Genomic DNA, 21823 nt, shown 5'->3' on the forward strand with positions numbered 1-21823 from the left:
TGCTATAACATACCATCACCCCATATTTTTTGCATAGGCTCTGTAACACCTTTTCAATCAGCAAAGGATGCGAAAACATTGTTTAATTCTGATAAATTTATTCATGAAATTCGTGAGATTGGCAGGGCGCTCTTGTCAAATAAGCACTGTGGAAAAATGGCTTTTTAGTCTTGAAAAGGGTTTTCAGTTGGGCTTATTGGTTCATTGAGGCGAGTAGTGTTGCCTATACGACAATGCAAAAGAAAGAACGCTATGGCACACACAGAGCACAAATCATCAACAGTTTAGTGACGAGAGTAAAGGGACCCTTTTATACTTTTCCAGAACATCATCGCGCATTGCAGCAGTGCAATTTAACAACAATATGTGCATGACAGTGGTGCAAATTCATAGCAAGAAAACATCACCGTACACATGGTGGTTTAACAGCAACATTGCGCATGACAGTGGTGCAAAATAATTACGAGAAAATATCACCGTACATGTGCCGTGTCACTCGGATATGCTAGTTCCTTCTTAGATAGTGTGATGTAAGCTGTGCGAATACATCGGTCATTTACACTTGTGATGGTATGGGCATCGTTAATGAGGCAGGTCATTACATCCTTGCTTCTCGTTGAGACTACGCACTGGTAGAGCTTTGGTGCACAACTGCACTTGTTGCAGTGAAGTGTCAGTCAACTGCCCGTCTTGTTTTTTACGTTATTTGTGTGTTCGCGAAGCATGTCATGGATACAGCGACTGGTTTGTACAACATAAAAGTGGTTGCATGTTAGAAGTATCTGGTAGACAGCGCCCTCGGTACACATAAAAGGTGTGCATAAAAGGTTACGTGTTTCTTGATGCATGCTTTATTTGCTCTAGAATTTGGGTTGGTAATTTTACACTTTTCACAAGTTTTTGTGGTGCTGAAAATGCGATGTCAACATCAGCTCTCTGAGCGATCTTTTTTAAGCTGTGTGACAACTTGTGGATCTAGGGAATTATGACAAATTTCCTTTTTTCTTGTTTGTCGCTGTTTTGGTTGTCGGAGCGTGCGGTAGATCCAAGTGTTCTCACATTCCTAAGAAATTTTTCTGCAGGGGACACTTCTAGGTGCTTAGGGTTACCTGCTTCTGAAAGGCTGGAGGTTTGCTCACCAAAACTTTGGCTCATTAGGGGGGGTCAAGAGTTTTCAAGGGCGTTTCTTAGGCACAGATTGGCAACGACTCTTTTTACCAGTTTTGAGTGCACCGAATTGAAAGGGAGGATAGGTTTATTTGGTCTGGGTTCATATAGCCAGCACACGTGGTTCTCTTTAAAAACAAGCCTGACGTCAAGAAAGCGGATGCTCCCTCCACTGGGCGGTTCTTGGGTGACCTACAAGGGTTGCAGGCTATCCCTTGCAAGAGCCAGTACTTCTACGCTTTCTTGGCTAAAAAGTGCCACGTCGCATTCCAAAAGAAACAAGTAATCATCAATGAATCTGAACCCCTTTAGTGGAACTAAGATCGGTGTCAAGAGCCTTGTCTAAACGGGATAAAAGCTCAGGATAAGTACTATGCACAAGCCTATGCAAATTCCCTTCTTTTGTAGTAGGAATTTGTCCTCCCATTTGTCTGAGGTGGACTTCAGACAGAACTCGAGTAGTTGTAAAAATTTCCCACTTGAAATACCAGTCTCTGATTGAAAGGCTATTGCACCACACTCATCTATAGCTTTAAAGTAGAGAGGTGGGTGAGTTGGAACTGATGCATTTTGAAAACTTTTCAGCGCGAACAGGACAGAGCACAAAGAAGAGGACACAAGACGAGCGCTCGTCTTGTGTCCTCTTCTTTGTGCTCCGTCCCGTTCACGCTTAAAAGTTTTCAAAATGCATCTATAGCTTGTTCTACACAGCTTAATAAGCCATTTTGTGGTATACTGTGATATATGTCTGCGATATCTATTGAAAAACCTTGAATGTTCATTGTTGCATGAGAGCTAATAAAATGTATTATGTTGTTTTAGTTCTTTATGAGCAAGGAATCTTCAACAGGTAAAAGTTTGTTTTTCTTGTAAGAACGGTGCTATTGCCTTCTGCCACGTATCATTCTCCGAAACAATTACCCTAAGTGGGAGGTTTAACTTGTGGGTCTTAATTGAGAAGCAAACTTCACAATCAAGACATGAGGCAAGATGATCCTTGCCATTCTTGTCTATGCTTTTCTTTAACTGTGCTAACAAAATTTCTTAGCATTCTTTTTTTTTTCCACTGAAATTTTATCGTGTCTGTTGAAGCATTTTGAAATTGCCTCTTGACTTTTTTGTTTAAAGTGCCGGAAGGTAAAACCGTGATCCCACCTTCCTTACCAATAAGCCTTCAACACACATAACTCATGGTTCGTTAAGTAGCGAACAATGTATTTCATAGGGAAGATTAGATTGCTTACATTTGCTTAGAACGTCGTCCACACCTTGGGAGATGCAGTTGCTGGCTTTGTCGTCGGGAGCAAAGTGGGAAATCTGCCACACGTAGGAGAGAAGTTCTGGAGGGTTTTCGGTCCAACGGCAAGCACTCAATGAACATTGTTCGGTAGAGCACTGCTGCAATGTGCAGTGTTGTTGTGGAAATGTATAAAAGGGTTTCTTCACTCTCACCATTAAACTGTCGGTAGATTGCGCTGTGTGTTTGTCATCGTGTTCTTTTCTTTGTCCTGTCCTATGTACATACTCATTTTAACAGCAAAGCCATTCTAGCTTGACGTAAAATGTCATGACCCAAAATTATCATCATCATGAACTGGCACGCACACTCTGCATCCTCTTCCTGTTCATCCTCTTCTTCATCTTCTGCTTCACTCCCAGAACGCTGTCCGGTGTACAGCAAGCGGGAAGCGCAAAGCGGAGGAGAGATGTAAGAGTGAGGAGGAGGGCGGAGAGAGAAAGAAACAGATATAGGAAGAAAGATATAAAGAAAGAGAAAATCTTGGCATAAAAAAATTCCTCATGAGGCTGCAGAATTCGAACCCACAATCCGAAAGCGAGCGTCTTAAAGGGCAACTCCGGTGCATTTTCGACCATACTGAGATAACGCTGTTTTCAAATAGTATTAACAGTCCTGTGACAGCTTGGGTGATTCATTTTGCTGAGACTCGTCAGTAATTTTAAATAAGCAGTAAACCATGAGTCAAAACCGAAACAGGGAGCTGCTCTGTGCTGGGTATGCGATGACGTCACGAAATACGCTACATGCGCCACCACGGCTGGCCATGATGTAAGCATAGCACACGTGCCTCTTCTATCGCGCGAAAAGCAAGCTGGATCTAAAGATCTTTAGAATCTAAAGTGGCATTGCCATATTCTATCAGTTATTAAAAAAATCTTACTTGGTATTGACATCATTATCAAAACATGTTCTTTTATTCAACATAACGTTCCCATGTCTTTATATTGCGCGCACATGCACAGTCATGTTCATACTGCCTGTCATCTTGGGGTAAAACATATGCCATACCTCAGCTGGAATTTTTGCAAAAGCAGATATTGAAATTTATTGCATTCCAATTGCATAAATTTCCCTGTGATTTTGTTCTCTAAATGTGTTACTTGTGTGCATGCTTTTCATTGATAAGTTGTTATAAATTATGCTTTGTCTTACAAATACTGAGCTTAATATTCCTGGTTTTACTCGCCTAGCCTCATCAATAATAATAACGCAAGATTTTCAGCACACCTCAATCGGCTCCTTCCAAAAGTTAGAACCAGCTATGAAAAATTTATGATCATGTTCTTGCACATTTCACTATGGAATTAAATAATAAATAAAGGCATCTACATTATTGTCATTGAAGCGTAGAACTGAGTAGTATTTTATTAGCACTTAAGAGGACATACAGTGTCATATAACGTACAACTCATACAGTTTATTCTGCATTGCACTTGTACTGTGCCTTATACCAATAGTATTATTAGTTTGACCCAGAAACGGTACTTTTCCACATTACTAGTTTTACGTACTATTCATACTCGTATAAATTTATTTATCTTTATCTCCTATCTCTCATTTCTGATGACCACAGTGCTGCATAATTTATAATATGACTCACTATTTTCCAACATTCTAGTAACCCCCATTTATGGGTGGTTATCAGTCGTTACTTTGGGACCTTTGATTGTCGTACTTACATCCATCTTGTATTTTATTTTGTCAAAAATAAACTTTAGTTGATTGATGAAACATTGAATTTCAGATGGAATTGTTTTTTATATCGAAATTCTTTGATAATTTTCTGAAAAATCAGGGCAACTGATGGAAGCTTCTGTAAGGCAGTACAGTAAAAGCTCTTTAATTCAGATTTCACGGGATTGGAAAAAACGTCTGAATTAACCAAAGGTGAATTATCGAAAGTGTAAAAATAAACAATAAACAAATGTCTTTTACATCAATACACTTATTAAATGCGAAGCATTTCTTAGCGAACCTCTGGCACTTTGAGTGTTTCTATCTATCTATCTATCTATCTATCTATCTATCTATCTATCTATCTATCTATCTATCTATCTATCTATCTATCTATCTATCTATCTATCTATCTATCTATCTATCTATCTATCTATCTATCTATCTATCTATCTATCTATCTATCTATCCTATCTATCTATCTATCTATCTATCTATCTATCTATCTATCTATCTATCTATCTCTATCTATCTATCTATCTATCTATCTATCTATCTATCTATCTATCTATCTATCTATCTATCTATCTATCTATCTATCTATCTATCTATCTATCTATCTATCTATCTATCTATCTATCTATCTATCTATCTATCTATCTATCTATCTATCTATTCTATCTATCTATCTATCTATCTATCTATCTATCTATCTATCTATCTATCTATCTATCTATCTATCTATCTATCTATCTATCTATCTATCTATCTATCTATCTATCTATCTATCTATCTATCTATCTATCTATCTATCTATCTATCTATCTATCTATCTATCTATCTATCTATCTATCTATCTATCTATCTATCTATCTATCTATCTATCTATCTATCTATCTATCTATCTATCTATCTATCTATCTATCTATCTATCTATCTATCTATCTATCTATCTATCTATCTATCTATCTATCTATCTATCTATCTATCTATCTATCTATCTATCTATCTATCTATCTATCTATCTATCTATCTATCTATCTATCTATCTATCTATCTATCTATCTATCTATCCTTATCTATCTATCTATCTATCTATCTATCTATCTATCTATCTATCTATCTATCTATCTATCTATCTATCTATCTATCTATCTATCTATCTATCTATCTATCTATCTATCTATCTATCTATCTATCTTATCTAGGTCCGTCCGTCCGTCCGTCCGTCCGTCCGTCCGCCCGCCCGCCCGCCCGCCCGCCTACGTCTGGGTGCTGTCATGATCGCCTCCTTAACTTGGTGTAGACCAAAATTTGCATGGGAGGGTAAGAGGATTTGACGAATATGAGTGCCGGGTCATGACATGAATAACGTTAAAATCCTGTCGCGTACGTCGTCAAACCCTTTCCACTAGGCACGTGTGGCACATACCCGTTTACTACGGGCCGCAGTTTACGGGTATGCGCCACAGGTGATTGACAGTTTATATCTACACAGGAACGGCGAGAACAGACATTGGTAACACAAATGCTAGAGCGTTAAGGAAAACCAACATCGGCAGCATTGACTCAACGAATGGAAAGAATAAAAATTAGGATCCCAACAGGAATCGAACCCAAGCATTCTGCGTGGCAATCCGGTATTCAACCACACAGCCACGCCAGGTCTATACACTGGTTTGGAAAAACAGCCTACACAGGCGTAATATCTGTGCAACGTCAATTGTGGTTGTGGTGCTGGCTATCTAATTTTACAAGAAACCAATAAACAGTACATGATACTCCTACGATGTGTACTCCTATGATACAGGCGCCATATCAGATTAACGTCTGTAGTTCCAGTGTTGGCTCCGCTTTCATAGCAGTCTAATAAACATTACGTTTGTATTCCCATGATTCAGCAAGCTATATTGAAGCATTGCTCGACCCCGGAGGAATACATTAACGAAAGTTGCATATGATATCCACATCACCGCACTGTAAAGTGCACTTCGTCCACCAGAACAACGCAGTGTCCCCTTCATTTCTTACGAGGCTGGGCGATGGCCTCATGCTGACCGAGGATGATGCCAGATTGAGTGACCGCCGCTTTGTAGACTATGCTACGTAGGCCACATACGCCCAGGTAGTGTACGAATACGACAAACACCATCCACTGATGTTGGTCTACGTAGCGCTATCCTGGCCTACCAGCCTCGACGACCTATACCTCACCAACGCGAAGGGTGGCTTCAGGTTCCGATATGTCGCCGGCTCTGTCGACAGACAATTTGTCGACGAAATAACCGAGGCATCCACGAATTCCAACAGCTCTACTATACCACATACTTCACTACACATGGACCTCTCGTCACCACGATCACGACCGGATCCTATAACAACTCATGACCAGCTGCTGGTGCTCACTGATCACGGTGATGATGCCCTTGTTCAAGAACTGTCAAGAACTTCTTGCACACATGCACACGGGTTCGTGAAACGTGCGTGCGTTCTCGGGACACGTATAAGCACTACATATCAGCTTACCGCTTCTGGTGTTGGTAATACCCACGTTGCCATTGGCAGCGTTACCCAACCGTAAACAACTGGTTATATAACACATATGCGGCTCTTCAAGATATCTGTGTGCGTATAAAATTTATACAAATCTATAGCGTCATTTCGTAACGTGTCGCTCACTAAAAAAAGTTACGCCACAGTCACCTACCCACCACATGCTTCGCATAACATCGACTCCCATGGTACGTGGGATCTGCCGAATTTTTTTTAGGAATATGTAAATCCTGTCCTTTTTTTGCACACTGCACAAGAGCGGTGTAAAATCCGCAGTTTTAGCCATTCACAACTTCATTGACAAGACGACCACGACTCAAGACCTCCGTGTATTAATCCGAAACGTGCTCTGAAGCCATCCCTTATTACATACTGCCACCATACCACGCACACGTGACAATAATTTTCCTGCCGGAAAAATGGCCGGCAAGCGAATGTTTGTCCATCACAATGTAGCAAGCGAGTTTTATGCCAGCTTGTAGACGGTGGCTGAAGGTCTTCATCTTCAACAGCGTCCACCATGTTTAAGTTTTATGACATTGCAAGCGCATTGCCCAAAGTAAAAATGAAGCTACTGTGTGCCGCATCCGCTGTGGACGAAACCGTGGTCGATAAAGACACGATCATAGGGTCGATGCACTTCTAAAGGTGTGAATGTGGCCCACGTCCAGAATCGAACAAAACTGCTGAGCACCACAGCTGTTGCTGAATAAACCTGGCTCACTATCATGGATGGTGACTACGCAGTTCTCATGGCACACAGCGAAAACGGAACTACTGCTTATCACAGTTTTGAACCCAGTGGCTATCTACGTGACCATCGATACAGCCCACGCAGTTCACGTGCGCCGAATAAAATCGAAAAGGAAACAAGTTCCCCGCAGCTGCTGAAGCCTTGGTCGTCAACAAAGCGATTGTGGTAAGATCACGCCTTTCTGAAGGCCCGCAGCCATTTTGGTTGTTGCAAATGCCGTTTTCGCTCCTTCGCATCGTACATTTGCGGCGCTTCTTGCTTGGTGCGCTTTGAGGATCGTCTCAGTGAACCAGATTGTAGCCAAATATGACCAAATTGATGAGAGTTTGATGCTATTAAACAATACATATGCTTGCCGGGACCAGAGAACTTGTCCATATTATCCGTTTTTCCAATTATTGAGGGATGAATTAACGAGCTTTTACTGTACTAGCAGCAGCTCTGCTGTCCAGTGTCAGTTGCACACGGTGTATGTAAACTACAATGGTTGAAATGTCGTCCGGCGGCTGCGGCAGCAATTCTAGCTATATACGCCACAGAGTTTGCAAACTCGGTGAACTGTGTTGACTCAACATGATGATGTCCATTGTAGTGGGGCTGACTTGCGGATGCCATGCGATGAAAACTTTAAAATCAAATGAAATATACGTCTTTCCTGGCTCTGATGTGTGTTACATTGTGCTCCGAGAAATCGGGAACTGTCCTTTTTGCACTGCCTCAGTATCGTGCGAGTTTTCTTTCGTTAAGGGGTTTTGTGGACTAACGTCCTTAGATTTTTAAAAGGAGGAAAATATGTAGGGACTTTACTGTGGACAAGCTTACTGGTGGAGAGGAAACAGCTCTACGTAACTGATGCCTATGCAGTGTGCAGGGGGGGGCTATAACATATGAGTGATTCTATTCTGCTGCTAGATAACCCTTGGCAACAAGAACAAGTTTGCCGTCTCGTTTTTTAACAAAGATATAAATTGCCTTCACTTGAGTTCCAAGTGATTAATGTTGGGTGATTCCACGAGAGATCGAACATGCCTGTCCGGTCGCATTTTTTGTTTTGCCTGGGTTTTTTATATGTTGTGTGGGCACATTCAAAGTGCACGGAACTGAAAATTTTATTTCCAAGAAACGCTCCCAGCACGCCAAAAAAATATTTGAAGGTGGCGGCGCATGCCTCCTGATTTTGCTCACTGCATTGTTTTCGGATTTCACGGCCGAATTTAGCGCGAACTATAAATGATGTGTCGAAAATTTCTTTTGCTGGTTTTAATACGCATTACTGTGAATTATATCCATGCTTCTTTTATGCCGTCCTCAAAAAGAAGAAATGTGAAAAAATGGCAAACACGGCCGAAATCAAAAAAGGGTCCTAAGTTTGAGGCGCCTTGGCGCCTTTACTATTTCAAACAGAAACTTGAAAACAGTGTCAACTATAGAAAAGAGCCTTTGCAACATTCATACGGAAGATAATTTTCCTACGGGCAGCGCAAAAAAAGAAAAAAATAGTTAAAGAAGCGAGTTTTTTCAAAAAAGTACATTTTCAAAAAATAAAATAAAGAAAACTCCGGTCTCAATTTTGACGGCAATTTTTTATCGAAGAGCGCTTATGTCAATGAACACACGGTTTTAATATCATATGTCCTCATTTGCTTTGTTTACGCGATATAACTGGCCAAAGTGACCCTTGCAATGAGTGCTCACTTCAGTGCGACTGATGGTTGTTAATAGCTTGCATTGTGCGTAAATCGCAGTTTTATTTATTCTGCTGCCGCAAAACCTTGCTCTGGTGGCTTTTCGTCAAGAAAAATGTGTTCTCAGATTTTATTTGTGTCTAGCGTGTGCAAAAGTGGGCTGCTGCCGCCCTCTAAATGGCTCACGTGTAAACAGTTTGCAGCCTACAACCTCGCCTACAATCATCAGAGGAAAGATGGGCGCGCCTGTTCAAGATATCAACCGCTTCTTCTTCCTGAAGGAATGCCTGGTCTACCTCATCGCGGTTAGATGTAGACAGGTTTTCCTTGAGGAGCCTAAAGCAATGCAAGCAGACCTCGCAGGTGTCGCGAAGATCCTCAGCCTATGACAGTAGCTTCTGGAGGTAGGCAACAACAAAAAGAGCAAAGAAAAAAAATCTGCGCATCGAAAACGTTTTCCTCAGCAATCTTCTTTTTGTGAACGCGTGAATAATCGGCACAGAACAATCGGACGTAGCCATGGGCCGCGCGCATCGCGTGTAGTGAACAGCTAGACCTAGAGCAAGCCGAAACGTTTATACTGAACGGCGCCGCACAAATTATCTCACATCTGCGCAGCTGTCATGAATGCCTTTCCAGAACTGCTTACGGTTGAACATTTTATGACTAAGGGTGTCTAAGCGCTTTGGGCTGTAATATTTAATTTGTAGGCCGCACTCATTGTCAAAACTAAGGGTAATGTCCGTCTGGTGCCACCAATGATCTTTGCTGTCCTCGACGTGGGAAAGCACTTTAGTAAAGTGGCAACAAAACGTCATCAATTGGGCAGCTTCGGCCACTCATGGCTTAATCATGCCGCACCGCTCGTTTTCTGGCTGTTGAAACGCTGAGGTAAAGGTCGAGATGATACAGGAAGACGTTATCTGCGACGCCGAAAACATGTGATAGCGGGAAGTGAAATAAATGGCTCGGAAATCATTGAGCTAACTTTTTTACAAATGTTGTTTAGGCACAGTGTGCGTCGAATGGGGAAGATGGTTAGAGCGTACAATGCATGTAATGGAAGGGAAGCAAGCAGGCAGTGAGAAAACAACTGCATAACAGCGCGCCTGCTGATTGTGGCATTTAGTTACAGATTAAGTTGGCCTTCGCTGCATACAGATGCTTTATTCTGTGTGCAAGGAGAGTTTTGACAAAGTGACCTAAACCATGTGTTCGCGGTGTCTCGCGTGCTTCTGATTAACGAATACTGACGGGTAAGTTGAGGTTGTAAGCTGCAAACTAGAGAGCGGCAGAAGCCCACCCCCACACACGCTAGACATAATTAAAGTTTGAGAATGCATTTTTCTTGACGACAAGACACCAGAGCAAGGTTTTACTGCAGGAAAATAATTAAAACTAGATTTAAGTGCAATGCAAGCTGATGACAACTATCGACCGCACTGAAGTGAGCACACACAGCAAGGGTACTTATGGCCCGTTAAATCTCGCGAACAAAGCAAATGAGGACATACATATTAACTCGGTGTTTTCACTGACATAAGCGCTCTTCGACAAAAAAATGTCAAAATTGAGGCCTGAGTTGTTTTATTTTTCGAAAATGTACTTTTTTGAAAAAAACTCGCTTCTTTAACTATTTTCTTCTTATTTCGCACTGCCTGTAGGAAAACGATCTTCCGCATAAGGTTGCAAAGGCTCCTTGAAATACTTGGAAAAAAGCATGGATGTAATTCACAGTAATGCGTATTAAAACCAACAAGAACATTTTCGACACATCGTTTATAGTTCGCGTCAAATTCGGCCGTGAAATCCCAAAACATTGCAGTGAACAAAAGCAGGAGGTCTGCGCCGCCACCTTCAAATACTTTTTTGGCACGCTGGGAGCATTTCTTGTAAATAAAATTTTGGGTTCCGTGCACTTTGAATGTGCCCACATAACATATAAAAAACCCAGGCAAAACAAAAATATCGACCGGACAGGCATGTTCGATCTCTCGTGGAATCACCCTTTAGAGGGCGGCAGCAGCCCACTTTCGCACAGGGTAGAACCAAATAAAATCTGAGAACACATTTTTCTTGACGAAAAGCCACCAGAGCAAGGTTTTGCGGCAGCAGAATAAATAAAACTGCGATTTACGCACAATGCAAGCTATTAACAACCATCAGTCGCCCTGAAGTGAGCACTCACAGCAAGGGTCACTTTGGCCAGTTATATCGCGTAAACAAAGCAAATGAGGACATATGATATTAAAACCATCTGTTCATTGACATAAGCGCTCTTCGATAAAAAATTGCCGTCAAAATTGAGACCGGAGTTTTTTTTATTTTATTTTTTGAAAATGTACATTTTTGAAAAAACGCGCTTCTTTAACTATTTTTTTCTTTTTTTGCGCTGCCCGTAGGAAAATTATCTTCTGTATAAATGTTGCAAAGGCTCTTTTCTATAGTTGACACTGTTTTCAAGTTTCTGTTTGAAATAGTAAAGGCGCCAAGGCGCCTCAAACTTAGGACCCTTTTTTGATTTCGGCCGTGTTTGACATTTTTTCACACTTTCTTCTTAATGAGGACGGCATAAAAAAAGCATGGATGTAATTCACAGTAGTGCGTATTAAAACCAGCAAAAGAAATTTTTGACACATCATTTATAGTTCGCGCTAAATTTGGCCGTGAAATCCGAAAACAATGCAGTGAGCAAAAACACGAGGCATGCGCCGCCACCTTCAAATATTTTTTTGGCGCGCTGGGAGCGTTTCTTGGAAATAAAATTTTCAGTTCCGTGCACTTTGAATGTGCCCACATAACATATAAAAAACCCAGGCAAAACAAAAATTGCGACCGGACAGGCGTGTTCGATCTCTCGTGGAATCACCCTGTTGCATAATTGCTCCATTATTCATTGTCTGTGCAGTTGTGTGTTTGTCCATTCATACAGCAAGCAAAAGCATGCTGCAATGATAGATTAGTCAAAGAAATTCAGTGTGTAAAATTGACTGCAGCTACAGTGATGGAAAAAGTATTTGTAATCCCCCCCCCTTTTTTTACTGAAGGTTTTTTGTTTGAATATAGTGGATTCCACACAGAATAAGTTGATGAATAATTCCACTTCATTTTTTATTTTTATTTCAAGGCACCCATGGGAACCTGCCAATCAAAGGTGAGTCACTGCTCGATACATGCAGTTGCAATTAAATGTAAACAACAAAAAAATTAAAATAGGACAGTCTGCTAGGCATTGCAGTGTATGAATATGCATAACACAACAGCTCTGCTCTCGCCCCGAAAATTTGTGTGTGCCTATGATGAATGAAAAATCATCCGTGAATTTCTTATTGCATTATTGCCTCAGAATAGCGTGTAGAATTGTCAAAAACCAGCACACAATCACGATACAGACAAGAAGGGACGCCACCACAACGTTGATAGTGGTGACCTTTCTGTGCCGCAAAAACGTATGCATGGGCTAGTTGGTTCATACTTAAGATTAAACAGTGCAAAAGAGACAGAAACGACAGAAAGACTCACAGATACAGCGCTGAACTCACAACTATTTTATTGCTTTGAACGCAAGGCCTTTTTGTGGCAGGCATCAGGGCAATGTAAAGGTGATTACATGAAATCTTGCTATGATATGGCCACGTGTCAAGAAGTTTCTGAAAAGGATAATCAAGCAATGGTGGCAGTGCAGTCTAAAACTTCTTGAGACACTTCCTGAGAGAGGCCAGATTAACCATAAAGCAGACATGTGCATCGGCACATCTGATGATGATGGGATTAAAGTTCCTTTCCAGCAATTGAGTGGTTTAACTAAATAAATAAGTGCACCTCCTCCGAGCTATATTTCTGTTAGTTTGATGCCGTGTCTCCCTGCAGTATGGCAATACCTTTAGTACTCTTCTTGAGAGGGGAGATTATTTGGATGTGATTGCACTTGTGCATTAACTTTCGTGGTGGGAAGTTTGTTGATAATAAATATCAGCTGTAAGTGAGCATCTGTCCTGTCCTGTGCACTTTATTCTGAATTGCTTCTGCACTCCCCTATGCAAAATGCTGAACCAACTGGCCCAACAACTCACTACCCTGAGAACCTTGCCAGGTTGCGCAGAGCGGCGAACACTCCCCTTGGAAACCGAGACTTGTGCGAGACAAAGCACAGCGACACGTGTGTGCCGTGTGAGCAAGAAGTCTCTGTGTGACCACTGTCGTGTGGCAGGTATTATGTCAGACAAACGAGTAGGCGCCTTAATGTTCGTCTCGGAGAGCACCAACGGAACCTGTCAACGGCTCCGTGCCGTCATCTAGCAATGCACTGCCATGCTTGCGGCTGCTCCCCGCATTTTGAGAGGTGCACTGTGGTAGGCGGGTATGGCGAGCAACTTGTTCAGAAAATTTTAGAGGCAGCCAAAATTCAGAGGTTTGGTGATAGTGGTGCCAGCAGGCCCTCACTTTTACTCTCCATGAAGGAGGTACATTACCTGCAGCGCATACCTTCTCATTAGCATTTCGTTAACGATGTGCTTTTACCTTTGTACTTGTGCAACTTCCTGGCTTGTTTAGACACGGGCTGCTCTGAATTGTTCGTCTTTTTCAAGCTTCGTGTTACAAAGTTTTCATCTCTTCAAGCTTCCATCTTCCCCTGAACTCGTGCTTTTTCTGGCTTCTATTGTTTTATCTTGTTTTTCAATTGGCTTTAGGATTTATATTTGTTATTACTGCCCTTTTTTTGTGACTATTGCTTTATATATCATGAGTGTGCTTCAGTTTCTGATTTTTAGACCGCACTGCCACCATTGCTTGATTGTCCTTTTTGCTTGACTGTCCTTTTCAGAAACTTCTTGACACGTGGCCATGTCATTGCAAGATTTCATGTAATGACCTTTACATTGCCCTGATGCGTGCCACAAAAAGGCCTTGCGTTCAAAGCAATAAAATAGTTGTGAGCTAAGCGCTGTATCTGTGCATCTTTGTTCAGCTGTTTTTTAATCTTTCTGCACTGGTTTTTTGACAATGTATGTTTAACCAACAAGCCGAAATATTCAACATTTTGAAAAGCATTTCTCAGCTTGTCCAGTAATGAGTTAGATACAAAAAAAAAAACCCCCAAAACAGGAGGCTCGTTTTATAGTTAACTGAATATATTTTTATCAGTGTGGTGTAGCATTGCGATGAAATTGCAAAATTAAAGTCACAACACATTGAAGTCACGTTCACATTGCAGAAATCCTAAGAAAACAGCATAGTAATATTATGGCAAGAATGAAAACACTGGTGTATTTTGATCACCTGGGAAATATACTGTAGAAGACAAGGTAATTAAGACATGTTAGCTTGATGTAGTGCTGTTAAAGAGGTTACTATGAAAGTGAAGGCTGTTTGCACAACAAAACTGAAGCTTGTTGAAGGTTCAGTTTTCAGGCTAAGATACATGGAGAGTATTGCAGTGAGGATTTTCATTAAAGGGCTTGTCTCATTTGCCGGTTTTAGCCGAAGCAAGCAGGACAAATGCTGGCTATCTTTCTAATCTTGTATTGAACTGAACGTTGCAGCTGGTGAGCCCAACCGGAATCTCACGGTGCACCTTGATCTGAGGGACACGACCTCAGCCAACGGCCGGTACACGAGCAGTGGCAGCAAGGGTGGCAGCTCCTCCTCACCCGAGTACCTGGACTCCTCGCCTTCCCTCTCGGAGAGCCTGCTGGACGACAACAACTACGAGGCCGTGCTGGGCCTCGACCTCGAACCGCCCCCCGACCTTTTACCACCCCAGGATGGCCGACCACAGCTGGAGGACTTCGCCGACATTGAATGCCACGGCATTGTCGACATTGCTGGTAGGCACAACTGCCTCATTAAGAGAGCGCTAGTTTAGAAAAATCAGACGGACGGGAAAAACATTAGTTGAACAGGTAATCTTGCTGGAGCCATTGTTTTGACCAGTGAACTTGTCGAGGGGATTAGTTTCTGCCCTTACCAAGCGAGTGTTGTCATTGAGACATTGGCTCCAGCGACACACCTTGTATGATGATTTCTCAAGCCTCCATCTCTGTCTTGTCTGGATTACTGTGAACGGCAGATCTGAGAAAAATGGTGCACGTGTGCAAATTGCCCAATATGATAACCAGGTTTCCTTTGCATCCACTCTGCCACACTGCGTTCTTCCTGTCGCCTAATGTTTGCACATCTTTCATCACGAGTACCACTTGTAGTGTCGGGAGTCATCACGGCTTCGGCGGGCTTACAAGCGCCATCTCTGATGCTTGACAGAAACAGCGAACGACCTCGAAGATGCCCTACGGTTGCTATGCGCCGGACGGTATGTGGAGAGAGCGACACTTTTGGGCTCAGGTCTCAGGTGGCACGGGCTTCAACAGGGGCGTAGCCAGAAATTTTTTTCGGGGGGTTGAACCATACTTTATGTATGTTCGTGCGTGTGTTTGTATGTGTGCGTGTATATATACGCAAGCAAAACTGAAAAATTTCGGGGGGGGGTTTGAACCCCCCCCCTCCCCCTTGGCTACGCCCCTGGGCTTCAAGTATCCAAGAGGCACGTGATTTACCCGGGGGATTGGACACTCGACTCGCATCGCAGTACGACGCATATAGGGCGTTGCCCAGTCATGTAGCGTTAGAGCTTTCAATAAACCAGTTTTATAATTCAACTCTGCAGCGCATCACTATAGAACACCACCTGCAGCCTGTAGCGCAATCCTACTTTTTTAGCTGGGTTATTTGCAGAGGACTTGATTTGAGAAATAAATCATTTTCAACGAATTGCTAATTGGCATTTTCAGTGATTACTGTATGGCACACATTGCGGTTTCCAAATTCATGTACTTGGTGACTTCAAAAGGCATATTTGCATAAACAAACCTGGGTGTGACACCATTTGGGAGGCGCATGTTCCCAAAAGTTTGCAGTGTAAGGTATACAATGAGTTTCTTCATTGAATGCATCAAATCGTGTTCCCTTAAAAAAAAAAAAAAGAGCTCAAGCTTTACAGATATTACTTCAAAACTTCAGCTTCAAAAGTTGTTTCAAGTGCATGTGCCTCATGAAATTGCTGACTAAAATTCATGCATTGCATTATATGGGATAAAATATTTAATTATAAAGCTGGTTAGTGAAATATTCATAATTAGACAGTGAATATTGATTGTCAATGTGAGTAATGCCCACTGCCTTTCTCATTGAGCAGATTCGCTTTCTATTGCCGAGATACTAATGAAAGTTCTGTGAGCGTTCACAAAAATGACAGCTGGTGTATAAAATACTTTTTTTTCAGGGGCAGTAATAGGCTGTTTACCTTGATGGCACTGAAGTTGTGTTTTGTGGTTCAGCTTAAAGGGAAGCTAAAACGGTTTTGACGATTTTGGACAAGCATATTGAGCTGGTAAAGCAAGTCCTATGGACAGTTTGCAGACCAATTTAAGCTCTCTGCGTCAGGTGTGTAAATTATTACAAGACTTTTAACATGCAAATCGCCAGTGGCGTAGCTGAACAAGTTTTGAACTTCCCGCTTCCACGTTACGTAGCATTGTGGCATACGTGTAGCACCGGTGACCTGTCTGATTGGAATTGTCCATTCTACGTCACCAAACCTCCAGTGGACAGTGAGCGTCGTATGCCTCTGTTACAACGTGCTGCATGTTGACGTGAGCTGCGCAAGAGTATTTATCTCGAGGTTTTTTTCCTCAGACACTATGAATTGTGCTAGCTGCGTTGTGTGCTACAAACGTAGCAGTTGGTGGCTTGTAAAGCTGTGACATTGTGTAGGGCGTGTCAGGCAACTGGCGAGCGGAGTCGTTTCAGCTCGTCGGTGCAGTGTCGGGCTCTCGCTATTCGGTCAACGCCAGGATCCACGTCTCTGCGGCTGTTACTTCGTCCCTGAACCACATTGCCCGAGTTTACGCTTATTGATGATTGTTCTCAAATACTTTTTGTTTGTCCTGTAGCGAAGCCTTTGAGAGGAGTAATGGGTTGCGCTCTCTATAGCTTTCTAGTGGGTCGTCCTCTTTGGCTCTTCGTGCTCGCGCTCTGAGTCCGTGTTTTGCCTTGACTGTCGCCATTGCAGATTGTCGTCGACTACCGTCAAATAAACACCTCAAAAAATTGGTGGAGAGTGCTGTGCTCCCATTCGATGCCCCTGGAGCTTAGATCCCATACCCTACTATCTACCATGCCTCAAGACGCTGCTCAACAAACGCCTCCTCCCACAACGACCACATGCCCCGGTGTCCCCCGCATCCGCGACCCTCCTATCTTCACAGGCACGGATGGGACCGACGTTGAGGACTGGCTTGCGATGTACGAGTGTGTGAGCGTACCCAATAAATGGGACGAGGCAGGCAAACTCAGCAACCTGGTTTTCTACCTCACGGGTGTGGTGGGCCTGTGGTACAGCAACCACGCCACCGATTTCCCCATGTGGGCTGCTTTCAAGACCGCCATCATCGATGTCTTTGGCCGCCCTGCCGTTCGTAAACTGCAAGCCGAACAACGTTTACGTGAACGAGCTCAGCAGACCGGTGAGTCTTTTACGAGCTACACAGAAGACGTCCTGGACTTGTGCAAGAAAGCCGACGCAGCCATGCCTGAGTCTGACAAAATCCGCAACGTTATGAAAGGCATCGACGACGATGCTTTCACCATGCTGCTCGCAAAACCCCCGCACTGTGGCAGAGGTCATCACGCTGTGCCAAAGCTACGAGGAGCTGCGCCGGCAGCAGTTGCTGACCCGTCGACCTCCATCACGCGACGCCGATCTCGCTGGCATGTCGGCCATTTCGGACCACTCCGTCTTGCTCGCCGAAATCAAGTCCTTCGTGCGCGAGGAAATTGCCCGCCAGTTCTCCCTACTGGCCCTCCCTCACCCGCAGCATGTTGAACAGCCGTCGACCACGCTGCTGGCTCCCTTACGCCGCGCTATTCAGCAGGAAATCGCGGAGGTCATGCCGGAATACCACCATACCCTTCGGCGCCTGCGCCACTCAGTTACGCGCAAGTTGTAGCCAGGTCACCCCAAGCGATCCCTGTGGCTGCCCCACTTACTTACGCCGAAGCCGTCGCCAGACCTCAGGCCTTCGAAGCGAGTGTGCCGGCTGCGTTTGCCAACGTCATACCTAGGCCACCGATGCAGCCCATCATGCAGTTGTATGAGCAGACGCCTCATCCACCGCCTCCTGCGCCATGGATGGGACCTACCCCGGCGTACCGATGGCGCACTTCTGACAACCGCCCGATCTGCTTCGCGTGCGGTTGCGCTGGTCATGTTGCCCGCTATTGCAATCGCGTGCAGCCGCCTCGTGTAGCCTCAGCCATCCCCAACCAGTCAAGCCGCCCGTATTACAATTCACCGTCGCCTATGTCACCGTCGTCTCGCCCAGCTCCATCTACCCACTGTTCGCCGTCACCACGACGCCGGTCACTGTCACCGATGCGGCCACGTCCGGTCCCACGTGACCAGGAAAACTAGTCGTCGCAGTCCACGAGGCAAGGGCTGCGATGCTATCGAACTGCGAAAGCCCTCAGCGAAGCCCATCGAACGTGTTGGACGTGTTTGTGGACGGTGTGTGCGCATCTGCCCTTATTGACACTGGAGCCCCCGTATCTGTTATTGACGCCAAACTTAGCCGACTACTGCGAAAAGTGATGACGCCACTTCCCGGGCTCTCCCTCCGTACAGCCAGCGCCAAAGTATTCACCCTACAGCGGTGTGCACAGCCCACATCATGATTAAGGATGCTCTGTACGCCGTCGAATTGATCATAATTCCAGCATGCTTTCACGACGTCATCCTAGGATGGGATTTTCTCTCCCACCATGACGCCGTGATTCATTGCGCACCCACCGAAATAGAGCTCTCACCATTCTCTGATCTGACGCTGGCTGACAGTCCATCGTCTGTGAGCAAGGTACTCGTCAAAGACGACACCAAACTGCCTGCATACTCGTCAACGGCGGTGTCCGTCTACTGCGCCAGTCTCTCCGACACCGTTGCACTCCTCTCGCCATCTGACCGTGTTTGCACGGGGAAAGGCTTGCTGGTGCCTTTCGCGACCGTGCAAGTCACTCAGGGCAGCACGTCAATTTTTGTTATCAACCCATCTCCGTACAGTGTTACGTTGGTGCGAGGCGAATGTCTCGGCAGCATGGAACCCCTCGAAGACGCACAAGTTATGGACGAACCAGATGACTCGCACTGCCCCAGTTCCAGTACGCTCAGTGCTGTTACCACGTCTGGTTCATCGCCCGCTGATGTATTTGCTTCTTCCATTGCTGACAATCTTACGCCGGTCCAGCGTTCCCAGCTTCTGGGCCTCTTGGAAGAATTTCGTGCTTCTTTCGATGTTGCTCAAACTTCTCTCGGCCGCACGTCCATCGTTACGCATCGCATCGACACTTGCGCCCAACCGCCACTGCGGCAACGTCCATATCGCGTATCTCCCACAGAACGCCGTGTAATCAATGAGCAAGTCGACGACATGCTCCGACGCGATGTTATTCGATCATCTGGGCGTCTCCTGTCGTTCTTGTTGCTAAGAAGGACGGTTCTGTGCGGTTCTTTGTGGACTACCGACGACTCAACAAGATCACTCGTAAGGACGTGTATCCGCTACCGTGAATCGACGACGCGATTGACAGCCTACAAGGAGCAGAATTCTTTTCATCTATCGATTTGCGCTCAGGGTACTGGCAGGTACCTATGGCTGATGACGCTCGACCGAAGACCGCCTTTGTCACGCCCGACGGCTTGTACGATTTCAACGCCATGCCGTTTGGGCTGTGTAATGCGCCCGCCACCTTCGAGCGCATGACGGATACTATTCTGCGCAACCTGAAGTGGTACACGTGCTCGTGCTACCTCGACGACGTCGTGGTTTTCACTCCAGACTTCTCCACGCATCTTCAACGCCTCCGGCATGTGTTGACGCGTTTGAGCGACACTGGTCTGCAACTGAATCTAAAGAAGTGCCGATTTGCGGCACGGCAGCTGACAATACTGGGCTACATCGTGTCCAAGGACGGAATTCTCCCCGATCCAGCCAAGCTTTGGGCCGTGACCGAGTTCTCGGAACCTACGTCCGTCAAAGAACTGCGCAGTTTCGTAGGACTGTGTTCCTACTTTCGGCGCATCATTCGAAACTTCGCGACTATCATATCACCGCTGACGAAGCTCCTCGGAAGTAACGGGCCGCTCAATTCGTGGTCGTCAGACCACAAATGGAGCGGCATCCAATCGTGCTGCTTCTATTTTTCGCATCATGAACCGACTCGCTCAAATCTGCAAGTTGTTGCTAACACAGATCTCGATTTTTATCATGCAAAAAGAGTGTGGTGTATTGCTTCCCGTTTTCATGCGGGAAAGATTACATTGGGCAGTCGGGGAGATGCCTCAATGATAGGCTAAGAGAACATAAATAGAAATTGAGCCGATATAGGAATCTTCACGCATCCGCAGTGATGTTGACTGCAAAAATTTGCCTTTTTTGACTTGAAAGGTTTTCATGTGCGCTGGCTGGGCCTTTTTCGTGTATGGATCTACATATACTGTTGTTTCTGATGATAAACATTCAGCCGAAAGCAGTGCTTGTGCTGCTTGTCTTTGTAGTCCATGTCTGGTAGTGCTAGGATACCTTTAGACGCATTTAACCAGCCAGCTGAACCCGTCGAGTGTGCTGCCGTTGCCAGCGACGGCTGCATGTTATAGTGAGGGAGGACAGGCAGTGCTGATTAGAAGGGTGGCTGCCCTGTAGCTGCCTTGACACAAGGTGCATGGCTTAATTTATGGTGGGAATGACTTGATGATGCTGTTGCCTAAGCACTGACATAATTGCAAAGAATCGTTTCAGGGTCCATTTAAGGTGCCCTCAATAGACTCGTGCATTGTTAACATGCAGGTGTGGCACGCAGATGACTATGTGGCACCCAACATTAAGGGATGGGAGAGCCCTGACGAATACTCTTTCCGAAACATCCAGCATTTCTGCCTTGTTTGGATGCCTCACATTGAGTCCTGGGGAATCCTGGAATTGTTTTTTTGAAAACCCTCAAAACTAAGGGTGTGCAAACATTTGAAATTTAGAATATGAATAAAATATTTTTCTTATTCGAAGCATATTCTATTCGAAAAATGCATATTCAGATTTTCCCAGATATTTGGCCACGACTGAATATGTAGTTGAAGAGGTAAATATTCAGACAAATTTGAATATTTGAACAAGCGACGACTCTCTCTGTTTTACTGTAATTACCGAGAATGATTTTGTGCTCCACTTCTGCCGGTCCGGCATGCCGAAGCAACGGGGCAGTTTCTTTTTCACCAGGCTTTATTTGCCAAGTCTCCTCATTTTTTATTTATTAAAACCCTCAGGGTCAAATGTGTTATAGAGGGGATGGGTTACAGTTAACGATGGAGAAAACACAAAAATGCCAGGCCTGCGCTGAAACCGCAGCACAGTCACAGCGAAAGCTGGAAGAGCGGCGTTTCTAGAGCCCGTTAAGCTCTCTTGGGGCTACAATACAAGTACACCAGAAAGGTACCCACTACGCTATAAATCACAATTTTTGTGAAGTTGGGAAGCACCTACTAAGCCATTATTCGTCATTCTGCGGAGAAGCGAGGCACCAGCTACACGTCTGTAAGGCATTATGTGCACTTTGTTGACGCGACGACTGATGACGATGAAGAATTAT

The 21823-nt window shown here is 44.3% G+C and overlaps 1 protein-coding gene across 5 annotated transcripts in view; it reads left to right on the forward strand.

The window, feature by feature from the left end:
- LOC119402453 (rho GTPase-activating protein 1) overlaps window positions 1–21823 on the forward strand; it is a 169053-nt gene that overhangs the window by 45157 nt on the left and 102073 nt on the right. For 4 of the 5 annotated variants that reach the window (XM_049418649.1, XM_037669606.2, XM_049418646.1 and 1 more), the window contains exons 3-4: window positions 12261–12287; window positions 14677–14961. In XM_049418649.1, the coding sequence (XP_049274606.1) occupies window positions 12261–12287; window positions 14677–14961 (312 nt within the window). The remainder of the gene's footprint in view (window positions 1–12260; window positions 12288–14676; window positions 14962–21823) is intronic. The other variant, XM_049418647.1, reaches the window with a different exon arrangement.

The sequence above is a fragment of the Rhipicephalus sanguineus genome, chromosome 8, assembly GCF_013339695.2.
Source record: "Rhipicephalus sanguineus isolate Rsan-2018 chromosome 8, BIME_Rsan_1.4, whole genome shotgun sequence".
In the NCBI taxonomy this organism is placed as follows: domain Eukaryota; kingdom Metazoa; phylum Arthropoda; class Arachnida; order Ixodida; family Ixodidae; genus Rhipicephalus; species Rhipicephalus sanguineus.